General features: G+C 44.9%; 2 protein-coding genes across 2 annotated transcripts in view; one reads left to right on the top strand and one right to left on the bottom strand.

Moving 5' to 3' along the window:
- CFAP47 (cilia and flagella associated protein 47) overlaps positions 1–3,980 on the bottom strand; it is a 508,792-nt gene extending 504,812 nt beyond the window's left edge. The window contains exons 1-3 of the mRNA XM_066577980.1: positions 3,905–3,980; positions 3,160–3,323; positions 217–368 (exon numbers count right to left, since the gene is read on the bottom strand). Of these exons, the coding sequence (XP_066434077.1) occupies positions 217–368; positions 3,160–3,321 (314 nt within the window). The 5' untranslated portion in view covers positions 3,322–3,323; positions 3,905–3,980. The remainder of the gene's footprint in view (positions 1–216; positions 369–3,159; positions 3,324–3,904) is intronic.
- Positions 1–19,205, top strand: part of AMELX (amelogenin X-linked) — a 677,225-nt gene that overhangs the window by 496,959 nt on the left and 161,061 nt on the right. The window lies entirely within an intron of this gene.

The raw sequence follows: 19,205 nt of genomic DNA on the forward strand, positions 1-19,205 counted from the left end.
GTACATAGGAGATGAAGAAGCCAAAAGGTGCATTTTTTTAAATTAAACCCCATTGCAAAAATGATTTTCAGACCAAAATACATGCATTTAAATGAAAACAAAATAGCCCTCAAAAGTGTCTGTAGCCTTTAAGGCTCAAAAATCTGTAGCTGCATCCTTCAGAGGTTAAATGCATTTCAAACAAATAGTAGAGACTATGTAATGTAAATATCTTACACCAGTAGTGGCACCGTGGTAACATTATTATCAACCACTACCAGTAGATTGTCACGAATGTCTTCCTTTTCGGTGGGATGGTATTCCACAGATGCGGTCACTTGAAGCCCCGGTGCTACGGGTTTCTCTGGATTTTGTACATATAGTGTAAACTGAAAAGAAGATGTATAAAGATTATAATAGTATTTACCATGAGTGAGGAACAATGAATATGAACATGTGAATGACGGGACTAGAAATGAAAAAACTGTAGTATTCATGGTCCTTCCGATCCCCATTCATAAACACTCTATACTAGATGATGGGTTTAGTACAGGCCATTGAGTTACAAGGTCACTTATTGTGCACTTACTATTCCATATAGAACTGTGTAGAACACATTGTTCTTCTGTACCGTGGACTTTTCACGCTGTATCTCTGGCGGATTCAGCAGTTAGTCACACTTTGAAGGCTAACATATTAACCCACCTGTATCATCTACAATATCTTCACAAATAAAATGAGATTTCTCTTTGCCCATTAACTATAGGGGTCACTATTACCTAAAGTGATCAGATGTCCTGATTTAGGTAGGACAGTCTCGCTTTAGGACCCTGTATCCCACTTCTCCCACGGTCCAGGGCTGGACAACCATTTGTCATATTTTCAGGAGGGGGGAAGTGACCATTAAAGTGATTATCAACTGGGGTGCCACAGCTCCCTGACTGGTAATCACTCACTGCCGCTGCGGCCGGATACACACACTGACAGCAGTGTGTGCATCCGGGATCTTCCTCCCCTGACCTCTCCTCCTTGGTTTCAGTTAGTGGGACCTCCTTTGGCCCTAATGGCACTCTCCATGGCTTACTTTCTACCAATGTCTGGTACACTTCAACTGGTATTTCCCTCTATTCATCCTGCAAATATCTGGTGAGTTCTCTCAAAGAACATGCATCAGCCAGTCTGCAGTGGTGAAAGGAGCATCGTCATTAGACAGTTGAGCAATGGAAGAACGTTCTCTGCAGCGATGAATCACAGTACTCCATCTTCAAATCAGATGGACGTACCTGGGTGTGGAGGATACAGGGTGAACGCCTTTTGCCACAGTGTATTATGCCAACAGTAAAGTATGGCAGAGGTTCCATTATGGTCTGGGGATATTTTACTTGGCATGGGTTTGAACCGTTGGTTATAGTGGCAAGTACCATGAACACAGAGGTATACCTTGACATTATGGAAAGTAATGTGCTGTTGACAAGGCAGTAATTTTCTAGAAATGGTCAGCAGTACTTCACACAAGACAGTGCACCTTGTCACAAATCTAGTGCTGTTTTATATTGGTCTGCAGATATGGATGTTCCATGGCCTGCACTGAGCCCTGACCTGAACCCTACTGAACATCTTTGGGAAGAACTGGAACATCTAGTCGGGAAATAGGAACAGCGTCCATTTTCTTTTAGAGAACTCACTAGATGTTTGCAGGATGAATAGAGGGAAATGCCAGCTGAAGTATCAGACATTAGTAGAAAGTATGCCATGCAGAGTATCTGATGTCATTAGGGCCGAAAAAGCTCCACTAAGTATTAGCATATGAAAACAAATACTCCAATAAGAAAAAAATATCTAACATAGATAAAGAGCATAAAACTTCAAGCTTTATTAGAGTATTTTAAAAGCATGCCAACGCTAGGCTGACCATGCTCTGTGTACTCCATATACTGCTCATTTGCTCATGTCTGAGTATCTTGTATTAGCATAGAGGAAAGCAGAATCCCCAACAGAAATGTGAAACCACCCTAAGGCCTCATGTCCATGGGCTTAAAATCCGCAGCGTTTCTCCCACACGTGGATCAGCGCCCCATAGGGATGCATTGGACACCCGCAGGTAGTTAAATATCTGCAGATGTCATTTCTCCCGTCAGGCGCGGATCCGCGTGCAGGAAAAAAAATGGACATGCTCCATTTTCGTGCGGGTCTCCCGCAGGCTTCTATTGAAGCCTATGAAAGCGGTCCGGATCCGCGGGAGACCCGTACCAGAATTAAACTCACCTGCTCCAGACGATGCGGTTCTTCCCTTCTTCACGGCCAGATCTTCTTTCTTCGGCCCGGCAGAAGTGCACAGCGCATGCGCGTGACACGCCGCCGGGATGCCATGCACATCCGCCGGGCCGAAGAAAGCAGATCCGACCGCGAAGGAAAAAAGATCCGCATCGTCCGGGGCCTTATGTCCGCAGGGCAGGAGGGACCCGCTATGGATTCGCGAAATCGCGATTTGGCGCGATCACGATTTTAACATTACAAGTCCCTTAGACCCCTGCAGAAAAAAAATGCTGTGAATTTCGCAGTGAAAAAAAACTGTAGTGGGTAGTCACCCTAAGGCTCCATTCACATGGGGCAGTTCGGTTGCAATAAAAACAGCACCAAAAAGTGCCTCGGTGAAACCATGTATGTTTTTAATATGTTTGTAGGAAAATGTTGCAAAAAAACACATGCAATTTGGCAAATGCACTTTTTGTTATGGATTTTATAGCAACCGAACTGCCTCATGTGAATGGAGCCTAGGGCCCAATGCCCACGGACAGAAATTCTGCAGCGAGATTCCGCACAAAACTTCCGCCATCACACGCTGCCATAGGATTGCATGCGTGCACACAATCCTATGCAGACGCCCGTGATTTTGATCGCGGAAAATTCCCACAGTCACAAAATCGCGGCATGTCCTATTCTGGTTGCACAGAAACGTCACCACTGACGCGCCGGTTCTGGTCTGTGCATGTGTATAGAAGGAATAGGTCAATTGTGTAAGCGCATGTACAAAGCGAAGTGTTAAATGTATGGTTCCTACTGAGAACAAATGACTTCATCATGTCCTTCGCACATGCCATGGATCACAATGAAACAACTTACAAGAATGCATCAGACCACCCAATGAGCAGAACAATATGTTTATGATGCTGAATATACCTGGGGATCTTTGGGTCCTTGTAGTTTGATGGTTTTTGCCACATGGCTGATGTTTTGCACAGTGATATTGGCTTGGTAAGTCTTTCCAACTAATACATCCATGAAATGGAGAAGACCGGGAGCGATCCTCACTCCTAATGTTTTGTCAATTAACTCTTTCATGGCTACATGCGAATAATGGAAAGACAAACACATGAACACAAAACAATATATTATGGAAGGCATTATTACATATTGCTATAGGCTGTACCCCCTCCAGAAGGAAGATGCGCAGTGGAAAGTGCTACTCTTCGCTGCTACAATACTAAACTGATGGCACTGACATCTCACCATACTCTGGATTAGCCTGCTCCTCCGATAGGACATTGCAAGAATGACCTGGTGAAGTAACCAGTTGTTGTGGTGCCCACTATGACTGGTGCCCAGACACCAGGGAGAGATGCTGAGCATTGAGGAGAGGGAATAACAAGACTGCAGAGTAGTGGAAGTGAGAAGAGAAGTGGGAGAACGTGGAGGCGGGGCACAACTAGAAGGCGATGAATAGACATGGGCAGAGACAGGGCGAGAGAGAATGAAAGACAGACAGGGGGAGAGAGAAATAGATGGAGAGAAAGTGAGACAGACAGGGAGAGAGGAGGAAAGAGGCGTTGGGGTGGAAGAAGCGGCGGCCGGACACTGACTACTCTATCCATAATCCCACGCACTAGTATACAGCGCTGTGTGACAGGGCGGCGGCGCTACATACCCGGCCGTGTACAAGTAGACAGAACGCTCTCCGCTCGGAGTCGCAGCCTCCAGTTACCAAGGTAAACCAGCGTCAGTCCGCGTCCTTCGGTAACTAGGCAACGGGAACTTTTGGGTGGAGAGAAGTTTAACAATGTGAAGTTCTCCACCAATGGGGCGCAGCAGGCGGGTGTTATAACCGGGGAGGAGGCGGGGCGTTCTGCATCCTGCGGTCCGGGCGTACTGTAGGCGGGTGAAGACAGCGGGCGGCGCGATGTATACACGGACTGCAATGTCTTATAACTGGGCCTCAGGAAGTATAGGCTTCTCATAAGTGCACCCGCCATACACACTACATACTGTACTTCACACTACACCCTCCGTACACACTATATACTGTACCTCACACTACACCCCCTAGGTACACACTACATACAGTACCTCACACTACACACACCCCCGTACACACTACATACTGTACCTCACACTACACCCCCCCTCTGTACACACTACATACTGTACCTCACACTACATACTATACCTCACACTACACCCCCCTCTGTGTACACTACATACTGTACGTCACACTACACCTCACACTACACCCCCGTACACACTACATACTATACCACACACTGCATACTGTACCTCACACTACACCCTCCTCTGTACACACTGCATACTGTACCTCACACTACACCTCACACTATACATGGTACCTCACACTACACCCTCCTCTGTACACACTGCATACTGTACCTCACACTATACCTCACACTATACATGGTACCTCACACTACACCCTCCTCTGTACACACTGCATACTGTACCTCACACTATACCTCACACTATACATGGTACCTCACACTACACCCTCCTCTGTACACACTGCATACTGTACCTCACACTACACCTCACACTATACATGGTACCTCACACTACACCCTCCTTACACACTGCATACTGTACCTCACACTGCACCCCCCTCTGTACACACTGCATACTGTACCTCACACTGCATACTATACCTCACACTACACCCCCTCTGTACACACTGCATACTGTACCTCACACTGCATACTATACCTCACACTACACCCCCTCTGTACACACTGCATACTGTACCTCACACTACACCCCCCCCCCTCTGTACACACTGCATACTGTACCTCACACTGCATACTATACCTCACACTACACCCCCTCTGTACACACTGCATACAGTACCTGGCACTCCACCCCCCCCCCCCCCTCTGTGCATACTGTACCTCACACTGCACCCCCCTCTGTACACACTGCATACTGTACCTCACACTGCACCCCCCCCCCTCTGCACACACTGCATACTATACCTCACACTACAACTCCCGTACACACTATATACTGTACCTCACACTACACCCCCTAGGTACACACTACATACAGTACCTCACACTACACACACCCCCGTACACACTACATACTGTACGTCACACTACACCTCCCTACACACATACTGTACCTCACACTACACCCCCTCTGTACACACTACATACTGTACCTCACACTACACCCCGGTCTGTACATACTGCACCTCACACTACACCCTCCGTACACACTACATACTGTACCTCACACTGCACCCCCCTCTGTACACACTACATACTGTACCTCACACTGCACCCCCTCTGCACACACTGCAAACTGTACCTCACACTGCACCCCCTCTGCACACACTGCATACTGTACCTCACACTACACCGTCCGTACACACTACATACTGTACCTCACACTGCACCCCCTCTGCACACACTGCAAACTGTACCTCACACTGCACCCCCCCCCCTGCACACATTTCATACTATACGACACACTACAGCCCCTCTGTACACACTTCATACTATATTGTACCCCACACTACACACTATATACTGTACCTCACTTTACACCCTCCTCCGTACACACTACATACTGTACCTCACACTACACCCTCTTCCGTACACACTACATACTGTACCTCACACTATATCCTGTACCTCACACTACAGCCCCCCTTACACACTTCATACTGTACCTCACACTACACCACGTCCGTACACACCACATACTGTACGTCACACTACACCCCCCCCGTACACACTACATACAGTACCTCACACCACACCCTCCGTACACACTACATACTGTACCTCACCACACCTCCCTACACACATACTGTATCTCACACTACACCCCTCTCTGTACACACTACATACTGTACCACACACTACATACTGTACCTCACACTACACCCCTCTCAGTATGCATCACATATTGCACCTCACACTTCACCCCCATCAGTATGCACCACATATTGCACCTCACACTACACCCCTCCGTACACACTACATACTGTACCACACACTACATACTATACCTCACACTACACCCTCCTCCGTACACACTACATACTGTCCCTCACACTACACCGAATTCTGTATGCACCACATATTGTACCTCACACTACACCCCCCTCTGCATGCCCCACATATTGTACCTCACACTACACCCCCTCTGCACGCACCACATATTGTACCTCACACTACACCCCCCTATACGCACCACATATTGTACCTCACACTACACCCCCCCTATACGCACCACATATTGTACCTCACACTACTCCCCCATACCCACCACATATTGTACCTCACAGTACACTCCCCTCTCTGTACGCATAACATATTTTACCTTACACTATACCCCCCCTCCACGCACCACAAATTGTACCTCGCACTTCATCCCCCGTCTGTACGCACAACATATTGTACCTCACACTACCCCCCCCTGTACGCACTACGTATTGTACCTCACACTTCACCCCCTACCCTCTTTACGCACCACATATTGTACCTCACAGTACCCCCCCCCTTGTACGCACCACGTATTGTACCTCACACTTCACCCCCCCCTTTCTGTACTCACCACGTATTGTACCTCACACTTCATTCCCCCTGTCTGTACGGATCACATATTGTACCTCACACTTCATTGGCCCTTGGCTGTACAGATCACATATTGTACCTCACACTTCATTGGCCCTTGGCTGTACGCACCACATATTGTACCTCACACTTCACCCCCTACCCTCTGCACGCACCACATATTGTACCTCACAGTACCCCCCCCCCCGTACGCACCACATATTGTACCTCACAGTACCCCCCCCCCCCCCCCGTACGCACTACGTGTTGTACCTCACACTTCATTCCCCCTGTCTCTACGCACCACGGGTTGTACCTCACACTTCATTCCCCCTGTCTCTACGCACCACGGATTGTACCTCACACTTCATTCCCCCTGTCTCTACGCACCACGGATTGTACCTCACACTTCATCCCCCCTGTCTGTACGCACCACGGATTGTACCTCACACTCCATTCCCCTCCCCGTCTGTACGCACCACGGATAGTACCTCACACTCCATCCCCCCCCCCCCGTCTGTACGCACCACGGATTGTACCTCACACTCCATCCCCCCCCCTGTCTGTACGCACCACGGATTGTACCTCACACTCCATTCCCCCCCCCCCCCGTCTGTACGCACCACGGATTCACGGATTGTACCTCATTCTATCCCCCCCCCCCCCCGCCTGTACGCACCACGAATTGGGCCTCACACTCCATCCCCCCCCTGTCTGTATGCACCACGGATTGTACCTCACACTACCCCCCCCTGTACGCACCACATATTGTACCTCACACTTCACCTCCTACCCTCTGTACGCACCACATATTGTACCTCACACTACCTCCCCCCCTCTGTACGCACCACGTATTGTACCTCACACTTCACCCCCTACCCTCTGTACTGCTAGCTACGGTGAGTGAAGCAGTTGTTGAGATGTCACAAATTAGTATTTTGATGACTCCGGCAATGTGGGATTCTGCAGTTCGTTTTCTCCCCCAAATACCCAAATTTGTAGCGTTTACAGGTGTAAGTGTGGAAGTGGCTAATTTCGCACTCTTTGACTCTTTTTTTTATTTATTAGTGATAACATCATGGTCTTAATTGTCCAGCAGACAAACCTCTATGCTGGACAATTTATTGCAGAACACCCCACCCCTGTCTATTCCAGACTGTGGACTACCAAAAGTGTCCTAGAAATAAAAAAAAAAATGAGGGAATCGTGCTATTAATGAGTTTAGTAAAGAAAAAAACCTCCATCTGCTCATATTGGTCTACCAGTGCTGTGCATGCAACCCCTATATTTGCATCCGTTATGTCCCAACATCATTTTGAAAAGCTAATTAATTTCCTCAATTTTCCCAGTAATTACTAAGTCCCTTCCCAAGAGATCACCCTGTCTGCAATAAATTGTATAAATTTGAGGCTCCTAATTTACCTGCTAAAAGAATCCCATCAGTTGACGAGTTCCTGATGATCTTCATGGGCCAGCTTTCCTTTATCGCATCTAAACTTGCCAGGTATAGAATCAAATTATATAAGGTGTGTGAGAGAACTGGGATTTCTTCATATATGAATGCAGGGACTGCCACCTTAATCCCCCACATTGCCCAGACAACAGTGGGAAAATTGGAAGCTCATGGGGCCATTTTCACAGAAGGGGTACCATGTATACATGGACAATTACTACATCCGTGTCCCACTATACAAATCTCTCCATGCCAGAAATACAGTGGTTTCTGGGACAATAAGGAAAAATAGAATGGGATTCCCACAACCCTGGTGTCCAGGCGCGCTAACAAGTGACTCACTGCTTGCATTCAAGTGTAATAACAAAATGTGGTCTATATGCTCTTGACTGCATGCAGACATATTAGTAGCAGTAAGGGAGATAGGAGCTATCACTGACAAAAGAAAACCTGTTTGCGTCATAAACTATAATTTATTGGCTTGCAGACTTGTCCGATCAGGTGCTGCAGCCATACCCGGTGAAGCGAGAGATCAGAGCCTGGTATAAAACTGTAGCAATCTACCTTATTCAGATCGTTATCTATAATGCATCTATTATTTAAAGAATATGAATTTCTGAAAGTTTCTGGTCAATTGTATAACATTAACCTGTGCCTCATCAACCTTGAAGTTATGATTTTTAGAGTTTTTTTATTAAAAAAAGAAAATCACTAGAGATGAGCGAACGTACTCGTTTCGAGTAATTACTCGATCGAGCACCGCGATTTCCGAGTACTTCCGTACTCGGGTGAAAAGATTCGGGGGGCGGGGGAGGCGTGGCGGAGCGGGGGGGGAACAGGGGGGAGCTCTCTCCCTCTCCCCCCACTCCCCGATGCAACCCCCCACTCACCCACACGCCCCCCGAATCTTTTCACCCAAGTACGGAAGTACTGGAAAATCGCAGCGCTCGGGCAAAAAAGGGGCGTGTCCGAGTAGGTTCGCTCATCTCTAAAAATCACAGTTATTCACCCTTAAATTAAAAACCTAATCATGGTCTAATTTTATTAACGTTTTTGTCGACAAATATTACTTTAGCCCCTTTTTAGGTGTGATTCATAAATTTGAAGATATTAGTAAATCTTCAGTGCTGGTCATGTTCTTGATTCCCAAAATCGATATTTCCTGAAAGCACTCAAGTTCATGGCTAAATTGCATCATCTCTGATTTTAATGTCAATGAATTTATTTTATCATGTACATAATCAAAAAACAGTTGATGTAAGGTAGTGAATGTGTTTTCATAGAAATTTTTACAAAACCAAGATGGAAAAGGGTATTGTATGAGAAGAACAAAAATTTGAATAAATTACAAGAACTGTATTTCACACAAAAAGATGATTTATTACAAAAAAAGAATATTAAATTGAATTGTACCAACTTAAAAAAACCTGAAAAATATAATATTTACTTAAAGTTTACATAATTTAAACATCAGGAAGAGGCTTAGAGAGGGTGGCTTTTGCAGTATCAGGGCAAAGTTTCTTACATTTAGCTATAGCTTGTAACAAGAACTCATGGTGTTTTTCATTTTTGGTAATACTTGAATTAAAATGTTGGATCAGTTTGACACCCCTCTCCGCTGTGTTATTTATAACCTTTAATTTTTCTACTATCATTTTGCCTTTCAAGTAATACGGGTGTTCAAACCAAACATCCAGATCACTTTCCAAGAAAGAAGTTGCAATTTTGAACAGTTTAAAAAAAAAATCTAAAGTTTTAGGAAAAATAAAGCAATCTATTTCCTTGATCAACATGAATGTGCTTCTTCAAGGTTGAATTGTGCTACATTTCTGTCATCTAATTCATTTTCAACCACCTGCTCTCGAAAATATAATAATTTCAAAGTTATTTTTTTCCTAAGTTCTTCCTTCAAAGTTTCATCAAAGAACCCAAATGCCACTTCTGAATTTAGACACCACAGATGATTTATAAATTGGCCTATTGCTTTTTCTGATACCTCTTCTTATTATCATTTTTTTAATCATTTATAAACAATTCTAACAATCGCAAATCTTGGTTGGGGGCATTAACTCCTTGAGTGGCAGGTTTCCTACCACCCTGTCGTGCCCACCAGGGCAGGTTTTTTAAAATGGTCTAATCATTGAATTTCAACTAAATTTGCAGTTGCGTCTCAAGAGCCATAACTTTTTCATTTTTCAACGTAGCATAACTCTGTAAAGGCTTTACATATCCAAGTGATTCTGACAGTTTTTTTCGCCACATGCTGTACTACATTTTGGTTGTAAAAAGAGACCGATATAATTTGTGTATATTTATTAAAAGTACCAATATTGGAAACCTTTTGAAAAAATTGTCTTTCACATTTTCAACTGTAATATCTCAAATATGTCCAAACATACTGTACACATTTTTGATAAGATATATATTTCCATCTGTTTACTTTATTCTGAATGCACACTTGAAAAACTTTTTTTTTTTTTAACCATTTATAGGACGTACAAATTTAACATTACTTTTCAGCATTTTGAGGAACACTTTGTTTTCCTGCACCAAGCCAAGTTTGCAAAGGCTCATTAGTGTCAGAATAATAGATACCCCCCCCCCCCCAAATGACCCCATTTTAAAAACTACACCCATTAATGTATTCACTGAGGGGGGTCATGAGTATTTTGACCCCACCAGTTTTTTTCAGGAATTAATTCAATTTAGAGGAGAAAAGATAAAATTTCATATTTTTGCAAATATGTCATTTTAAAGACATATTTTTTTCCTATAGTGCCCATGAAAAGGAGGATTTACACCCCAAAATGGATTCCCCTGTTTCTCCCGTGTTCAGAGACATACCCATTGTGGCCCTAATCTTATGTCTGGATGCACAACGGGACCCAAAATGAAAGGAGTAGTCGGTGTCTTTCAGAACATAGATTTTGCTTGAAGGCGTTTTAGGCCCCATAGCACTTTTGTAAGCTCTTGAGCGGCCAAAAAGAAAGAGAACCCCCACAAGTGACCCCATTTTGAAAACTAGACCCCTTAACGAATTTATCTAGGGGTGTACTGCCCATTTTGACCCCACAGTTTTTGAATGAATTTAAGCAAAGCAAAAGGAAAAAAAATGTGATTTTCGTTTTTTTGGCAATTCTGTCATTTTAAAAACTGCTTTTTTTGTACAGCGCACACATGAATGAAGACTTGCACCCCAAAATGGATACCCCTGTTTGTCCCGTGTTCAGAGACATACCCATTCTGGCCCTAATCTTATGTGTGGATGCACAACGGGGCCCAAAATGAAAGGAGTAGTCGGTGGCTTTCAGAACAGAAATGTAGCATTAAGGTGATTTAGGCCCCATTGCCCACTTGTAGAGCCCTTGAGCGGCCAAAACGACAGAGAACCCCCCACAAATGACCCCATTTTGAAAACTAGACCCCTTAATGAATTCATCTAGGGGTGTACTGTGTATTTTTACCCTACAATTTTTGAATAAATCTAAGCAAAGCAGTAGGAAAAAAATTACAATTTTCATTTTTTTGGCAGTTTTATCAATTTAAAAACTTTTTTTTTGTACAGCACACATTGGAATGAAGACTTTCACACAAAAATGGATACCCCTGTTTGTCCCGTGTTCAGAACCATACCCCTTGTGGCCCTAATCTACTTAAAGGACACATGGCTAGGCCTATAATGGAAGGAGCACCCGTTGGATTTCAGGGTACAGCGGAATAAATTCCAGGCCCCATTTCCCACTTGTAGAGCCATTGAGCGTCCAAAACGATAAAGAAACCCCACAAATGACCCCATTTTAAAAACTAGACCCCTAATGAATTCATCTAGGCGTGTACTGCGTATTTTGACCCCACAGTATTTGAATAAATCTAAGCAGAGCAGAAGGAAAAAATTACGATTTTCATTTTTTTGGCAATTTTGTCAATTTAAAAACAGGTTTTTTTGTACAGTGTACATAGGAATGAAGACCTTCACCCCAAAATGGATCTCCCCGTTTGCCCCGTGTTCAAAAACATGCCCCTTGTGGCCCTAATCTACTTAAAGGACACATGGCAAGGCCTGTAATGCAGGGAATACCCGTTGGATTGCATGGCACAACTGAATAAATCCCAGGCCCCATTGATCGTTTGCACGGAATAAAAATTGACTCCCTAAAAATATCCCCCCCCCCCCTCCGCGCCCTTTTCGGCGTTCCCCAAATCTTAGATAAAAGTAATAATGTGAATTGTGTGGTATTTCTGAAGACAGGGGTAATTACGGAGGGTGGTTGGGATGGGTACATGGGGCAATAAAACCGGGTATCCCCCCTCCTCTCATGCTTTTTGGGGGGGTATTTCGTGACCTCAGTAGCGGGTATGGGGTGTAAAAAGTGGCGCTCTGTGAGTCTCCGTAAGCATGATGAGGTGCGGCGGTCTCGCACAGAAGACGCTCAACAAGGTGCTCCTGGAACTGCAGGAAGATGAACGTTCCCAGGGCTTCTTGTAAATTGCGTATTACAGGTAGCGGTCTGAATGATGCTGGGCTCATGCAACCGTAGGCGGGATCCGCTTGCGGAGACCCGCAGAGGATCTCAGCTGTGAGCCGGCCGTGACCCTGCGTACGGCCATGTAATGTACTGCGCATAACTGCCTACTCACACAGGCAATCATGCGCAGTCCTTTTTTTTTTGCATTTTTTGCACCGTCGCTTAGCGATGACATGGGTACCCGCAGCCCATATACAAGATAGATGCGTATGGGCTGCGGGTATATCCGCAACCATGGAGCACAATGTGCTCTATGTTGCGGATATCCGCAGTAAAATAGAACCTGCTGCGTTCTCTTTTCTGGGAGTGGATTACGCAATTCCGACCCAATAATGTGAGCGGAATTGTGTAATCCAAAGCGATTGATCTGCGTATTACCGAGGATCAGATGAATGCGGAATCCGTAATTCCTATCCGGTCATGTGAGGCCAGCCTAAGGTAGATCGCTACGTTTTTTTCACGTGACCGGGGACCGCTCAACGAGGCCACCCGTCACTGCTCCAGGCTCTCGGCGACCGTTGGTCGCTGGGAGTAAGGAGATTTTAAATTTCCTGGCATCACCATCTCCTGCGCATGTGTCTGGTGTTTTGCCGGCGGTCGCATGTGCAGAATCCGGGAAAGTTCACGGAGGAAGATCGCGTCGGGGTGCAAATATGGAGCCTCCGGTAAAAAGTTTCATCTCCTCTCACCAATCGCATTGGTGAGGGGAGATGAACCTTCACCTTTTTTTTACTTTTATGTGATCGCCATTATCCATTGGATAACGGCGAACACGTGGTCAGGAACCGCTCACCGTGCCCCCCCCCCCCCCGGGAAATCTCCAGGCTCTCGGCTAAGTTTTGTAGCCAGGAGCAGGGAGATTTTAAATTATCCTGACAATCCACAGCTTTTGCGCATGCACCTGCCATTTTGGCGACGGCCGTGTGCGCAGAAGCTGGGGTAAGGTCCGCGGATAAATCCGCGGGCCTTAGGTACGTAATTTCATCCTCCCTCACGGATATGATCCGTGGGGGGAGATGAAACGCAAGCTTTTTGAACTTTTTAAAAACTTTTTAAAACTTTTTTTTTTTTTACTTTTACACTTTTGTTTTCACTTTTTACACTTTTTTTTTAACTTTACATGATCACTGCTATCCATTGGACAACAGTGATCATGTCCCCGGTATAATCTCTCTGCTCCTGGCTACACATTGCAGCTAGGAGCAGAGGGATTTTAAATTTCCCGGGGCTCGAGCCCCTCTGTGCACGCGCCCGATGTCAATCATCGGGCGCGCATGCGCAGACTGGGACTTTGGGTCCCGGGACATCGGGGACGACTTAGGTGAGTATTTTCACCTCCCCTCATGGATCCCCGGTAACACCTCGTGGTTCCTGGCTACCTTCAGGAGCCGGGAGCCAGGAGATTTCAAATTTGCCGGGGGCTCCCGGGCTTCTGCGCATGCGCCTGACGTCATTATCTGGCGCGCATGCGCAGAAGGCCGGCGGCGGGTCCGGGAGGACCCGTTCTTCGGGGGACACCGCGGACAAGCCGGGTGAGTATTTTCAGCTGCCCTGATGGATCCGATCCATCAGGGCAGCTGAATTACTACTTTTTTACACTGTTTTATTTACTTTTTTGCGATCGGCGCTATCCATTGAATAGCGCCGATCGCAATGCCGGGGGGGACTGCCCGCATGCTGGGATGACAGCATGGAGCTGTCACATCCTCAGGCAAGTGGGCATTAATCCTAAGAGGATGCATAAAACTACGTCCTCTAGGATTAAAGTCCACTTGCTGAGGACGTATTTTCCCGATGGGGCAGTCGTTAAGGGGTTAAACTCATGCTAGCTGCTGCTTTGGAGGACAAAGATTCAGAATCCATTTTCACTCAAAGTCAAAACTGGGGGGAAAAAATTACAAAGTTTATCAATTGAAATTCAAATATTGACTGTGCTTCCTGCTATTTGTCACACAAGTCTCCACCCCAAGAGCAGAAGGCAAGATATCTTGTAGGGTTGTTCCCTTTGTCCTTTTAGAAAGGGTCCCTTTCCTAAGAACAACAAGTAGTCTGTGACGAGGAAAGTAAGGCCTCAACTCACATTCAACATACCATTCATTTGGAGACCTGGAACACGCAAGACCCTGAAAATTGCCTAATATCTTCAAATCTATCAGGCACACCCAAAAAGTTCTTAAAGTACTATACGTAAGCAAAAATATTATCAATAAAATGAGACCACGATCAGATTTCTAGGGCAAATAGTTTTCATTTTATAGAAGAAGTACTGATTTTTTTTAACAAAAATGCCCTAAAATCCTAACTTCAAGGTTGATGAGGCATGGGTTAATGTTATCCAACTGATCTGGATCTTTGGGAACCTAATTTTCTATACCAATTGGCAGCCTTCCTGAGATGGAATATTGTGTACAGTGTTGTGCACTGTTACTCAAGAAGGACATATTGTTTGAGCGGGTACAAAGGCAGGCAACTAAAGTAATAAACGGAATGGGCAGACTACAATACTCAGGTTATCAAAATTGGGGTTATTTAGTTTAAAAATCAAACAAACTGCTTAGGGGTGACCTAATAACTGCATACATATTTCAGGGAACAATACAGAAATCTCTCCCATCATCTATTTATACCCAGGACTGTGACAGTAACAAGGGGGCATGCTTTATTTCTACAGGAAAGAAGGCTTCTACACCGACATAGAAAGGGGTTCTTTACTGTAAGAGCAGTGCGACTATGGAACTCTCTGAGGCTAACTTCACATGGGTGAGCGTGATATGGGGGGGTGAATCCCGCCCCCAAATTGCATTCCCCACGATGTGAATTTCCCAAGAAAGGGAGGAGTTTTCATGCCAAAACAGCCTTGCATCAATTCGGGGAAGAAGGGAATCCTCCACCGTGGTGGAGGATTGCAGAGTTTCTCCCATTGTTATAAATGGGAGCCCTCGCAATGCATGTACCTAGCGATGGCAAACAATGAGCGCTGCAATGTGAGAGCACGCAGTAGGATAGAACAAGTCGCGATTTGTTTCCCACATAGCATCGCGGTGCCATGCAGGAAGACATCGTACATGTGCATAACCCCATTCAAAAGAATGAGGTTTGTATATGTGCATCTTGCAATGCAGAAATCTCGTGCAATTTTGACGCCCGTGTGAAGGCAACCTGAAGACGTGGTTATGGCAAATTCAATAAGAGATCAAGAGGGGCCTAGACATCTTTCTTGAGCGATACAATATTATATGTTATAACCTTATATAGAAAAAGCTAAATCTGTTTGTTTATGTTGTATACAAATCCACACTTCAGGTCCGAATTGAGTATCATTTTGTATGAGCGTTCTTCAGCACCAGGCGACGAATACTGGTGGAATTAGAAATCGAAAACTCACTGACTTCCCCTGTAATGTTTGTTTCCAATAGCAACTAATCACAGCTCAGCTTTCATTTCTTATACTGCTGAGGTAAAATGAAAACTGTGCTGTGATTGGTTGCTAGAGCTCAGCTTTTACTTCTTATACTGCTGAGGTAAAATATAAGCTACGCTGTGATTGGTTGCTATGGGCAACACAGATTTTTTTATAGACAGCTTTCTTAAGAATGTGGTGCTGTGCTCATTGTTGTGGCCCACATTGCATATTCCAGGACTGCTATTCATAAAATCACCGTGCATTGCACGGGTATATCACCTAGTCATTAATAACTTCAAAAGGGTTGTTGCTGATTCGGGGATTATTCTGATTGCCATATTGAAGTCGGGAAGGAATTTTTTTATCCATTCATTCCATACATGCTCAGACATTGGCTGTCATATAAGCACAGATTTGTTGAAAAATTATTGACCCTTTAAAACTGTCGGGTCGTCTTTGTTACCAGATCTGAGGACAACCCAGGAAAGAAGGGGGAGGGAGCTCGGGGACATATAGTTTTCTATAATTTTATTCAATATATATAACCTGTTTAAATGCTGCCAGAACTCATAGAGAAAGCCTGTGAACCCCACTATCTGCATACAACAGGAATTGTCAGCTTTAAATTTTATACTAAGTCATATACTTGTTATTCACTGTGTGCGATTGGGTCACTTTCTCTGTGTCTTGGCAGTATTTGCACAGTTTTTTATAGGATATTCAAATCATGGGAAAAATATATATTCCCTCTATCATTTGCTGCACTTATGAGACCTGACAGATCTACTGTAACATCTCAGATGCTCTGAAAGCGGATTTTTTGCACCTCATTCAGTTGCACATGTTCTAAAGGCAACACGTTCAGCTCTCATAAACCAAGGCAGAAACCACCCTTGGATGTCTGAAACCCAATGTGCCATAGAGTATAAGCATTCTTTTCTGATCTCTACTTGCACTCTGACAGATTCCTGGTTCAAAATTTTCAATACTCACTGATCTCATTGCTCTCGATGGGCTTTCTGGGGCACAGTTTGTAGAGATGAGTCAGTTTGTAGAGATGTACACACGCTGACTGTCAAAAGTGACGGTGCAGAGATCGGCAGCCAGATACATATAAAAAGTACATCCCCAGGATCCTAGGGATCTGCCCTGTGGGCACCTCAACGTATGTTTATGGTGCTTATAGGTGATAACAGGTTCCCTTTAATACCAGTAACCCTGTATATTTTATTATATTATGTTGTAAACTATATATAATGTTATCAAACTCTCTTTACTTGTACTTATGCGACATGATGAGCTTCAGGTAGAAGACAGTTCATATTCCTTCCACTTATCCGGCATATCCTCTGGAAACTCTGTGCTATATTATGGCGGTCTTTGTCTATACTGCATAGAGAGAAGAGCAACTACTGCTGTGCTTTTTTGAGCAACAACAGTTTAGGGGGCTGTTACGGTCAGAGGGTCATAGCCCATTTAACCTCTTATTGACCCAGCTTTTTTTCATTTTTCAATTTTCATTTTTCTTCCTCATCTTTTAAAAATTCTAACTCCTTTATTTATAATAATATAATAATCTTTATATAGCGCCAACATACTCCGCAGCGCTTACAAAACAGGAGAGAACAGATACAAGAAACAAACATACAAAAATCACTGTTACATGAAGTAATCGATTGATGGAAACAATAGGGGTGAGGGTCCTGCTCCAATGAACTTGCATATTGCAGATAATTGCGTGATACAAAAGGTAAAGGGCTGGAAATGTGCTCGGATGGCGAGGTAGAGAGTGAGGGATGCTATACATATAGACAATGGTCAGACATAAGCCATGTGGTGGTTGAATCAGTATGACTGCAGGGGGTGGTTTATTATCGCTAGCAGGGACTGTAGTCAGAGATGCAGGGAGCATGTTATCAGGCAGAGTAAAGAAGGGTTTAGTTTAGGAGATATGGTATGCCTTCTTGAAGAGGTGTGTTTTTAGAGCACGCCTGAGGTTTTGCATGTCACGAATTGCCCAGATAGTTTTGGGTAGCGTGTTCCAGAGGATTAGTGCTGCACTGGAGAAGTCTTGGAGGTGGGAATGAGAGGTTCGAACTAAAGAGGCACTTAATCTAATTTCATTAGCTGAGGAGAGGGTGCGAACTGAGTGGTGGATTAAGATGAGGGAGGCAATGTAGGGTGGCGCGATGCTATGGAAAGCTTAATGGATGAAGGTAGTGAGTTTGAATTGAATTCTTTATTTGACGGGCAGTCAGTGGAGTGACTGGCACAGGGCAGAGGTGTCCAAGTAGCGGCTAGACCGGAAGATGAGCCTGGCTGCTGCATTCAGGAAGGATTTGAGTGGGGAGAGTCTGGTGCAGGGGAGCCGATCATCAACGAGCTGCACTAATAGAGCCGGTAGTGGATGTGGGCAACAGTGAGTGTTTTTAGCATTCCTACGTTGAGAAAGGGGCAGATTCTTGCAATGTTGTTATGGTGCAGGTGACACGTTTGGGTAAAAGATTGGATATAGGGGGTAAAGGGGAGATCGGAGTTAAAAATAAGCCCAAGACAGCGGGCATGCTGTCTGGGAGCTATGGTGGTGCCACACACTGAGATGAAAATGTCAGGATTAGGTCAGTTAGTAGAGGGCATAAATACCAGTAGGTCATTTTTTGAGAGGTTCAGTTTTAGGAAGAGAGAGGACATAGTGTTAGACACAGCAGACAGGTAGTCAGTGGCATTCTGGAGGAATGTTGCTGTGAGGTCACAGGAGGAGGTATATAACTGGGTTTCGTCAGCATAGAGATATACTGAAAGTCAAATCTGCTGATGGTTTGTCCAATAGGGGTTGTGTAGATGGAGAAGAGGAGGGGGCCGAGTACCGAGTACCGAGCCCTGGGGGACCGCAACAGCAAATGGAAGGGGAGTGGAGGTAGAGCCAGCAAAGGATACACTGAATGAGTGGCCAGATAGGTAGGAGGAGAACCAGGAGAGAACAGTGTCCTTCAGTCCAA

The sequence above is a fragment of the Eleutherodactylus coqui genome, chromosome 1, assembly GCF_035609145.1.
Source record: "Eleutherodactylus coqui strain aEleCoq1 chromosome 1, aEleCoq1.hap1, whole genome shotgun sequence".
In the NCBI taxonomy this organism is placed as follows: domain Eukaryota; kingdom Metazoa; phylum Chordata; class Amphibia; order Anura; family Eleutherodactylidae; genus Eleutherodactylus; species Eleutherodactylus coqui.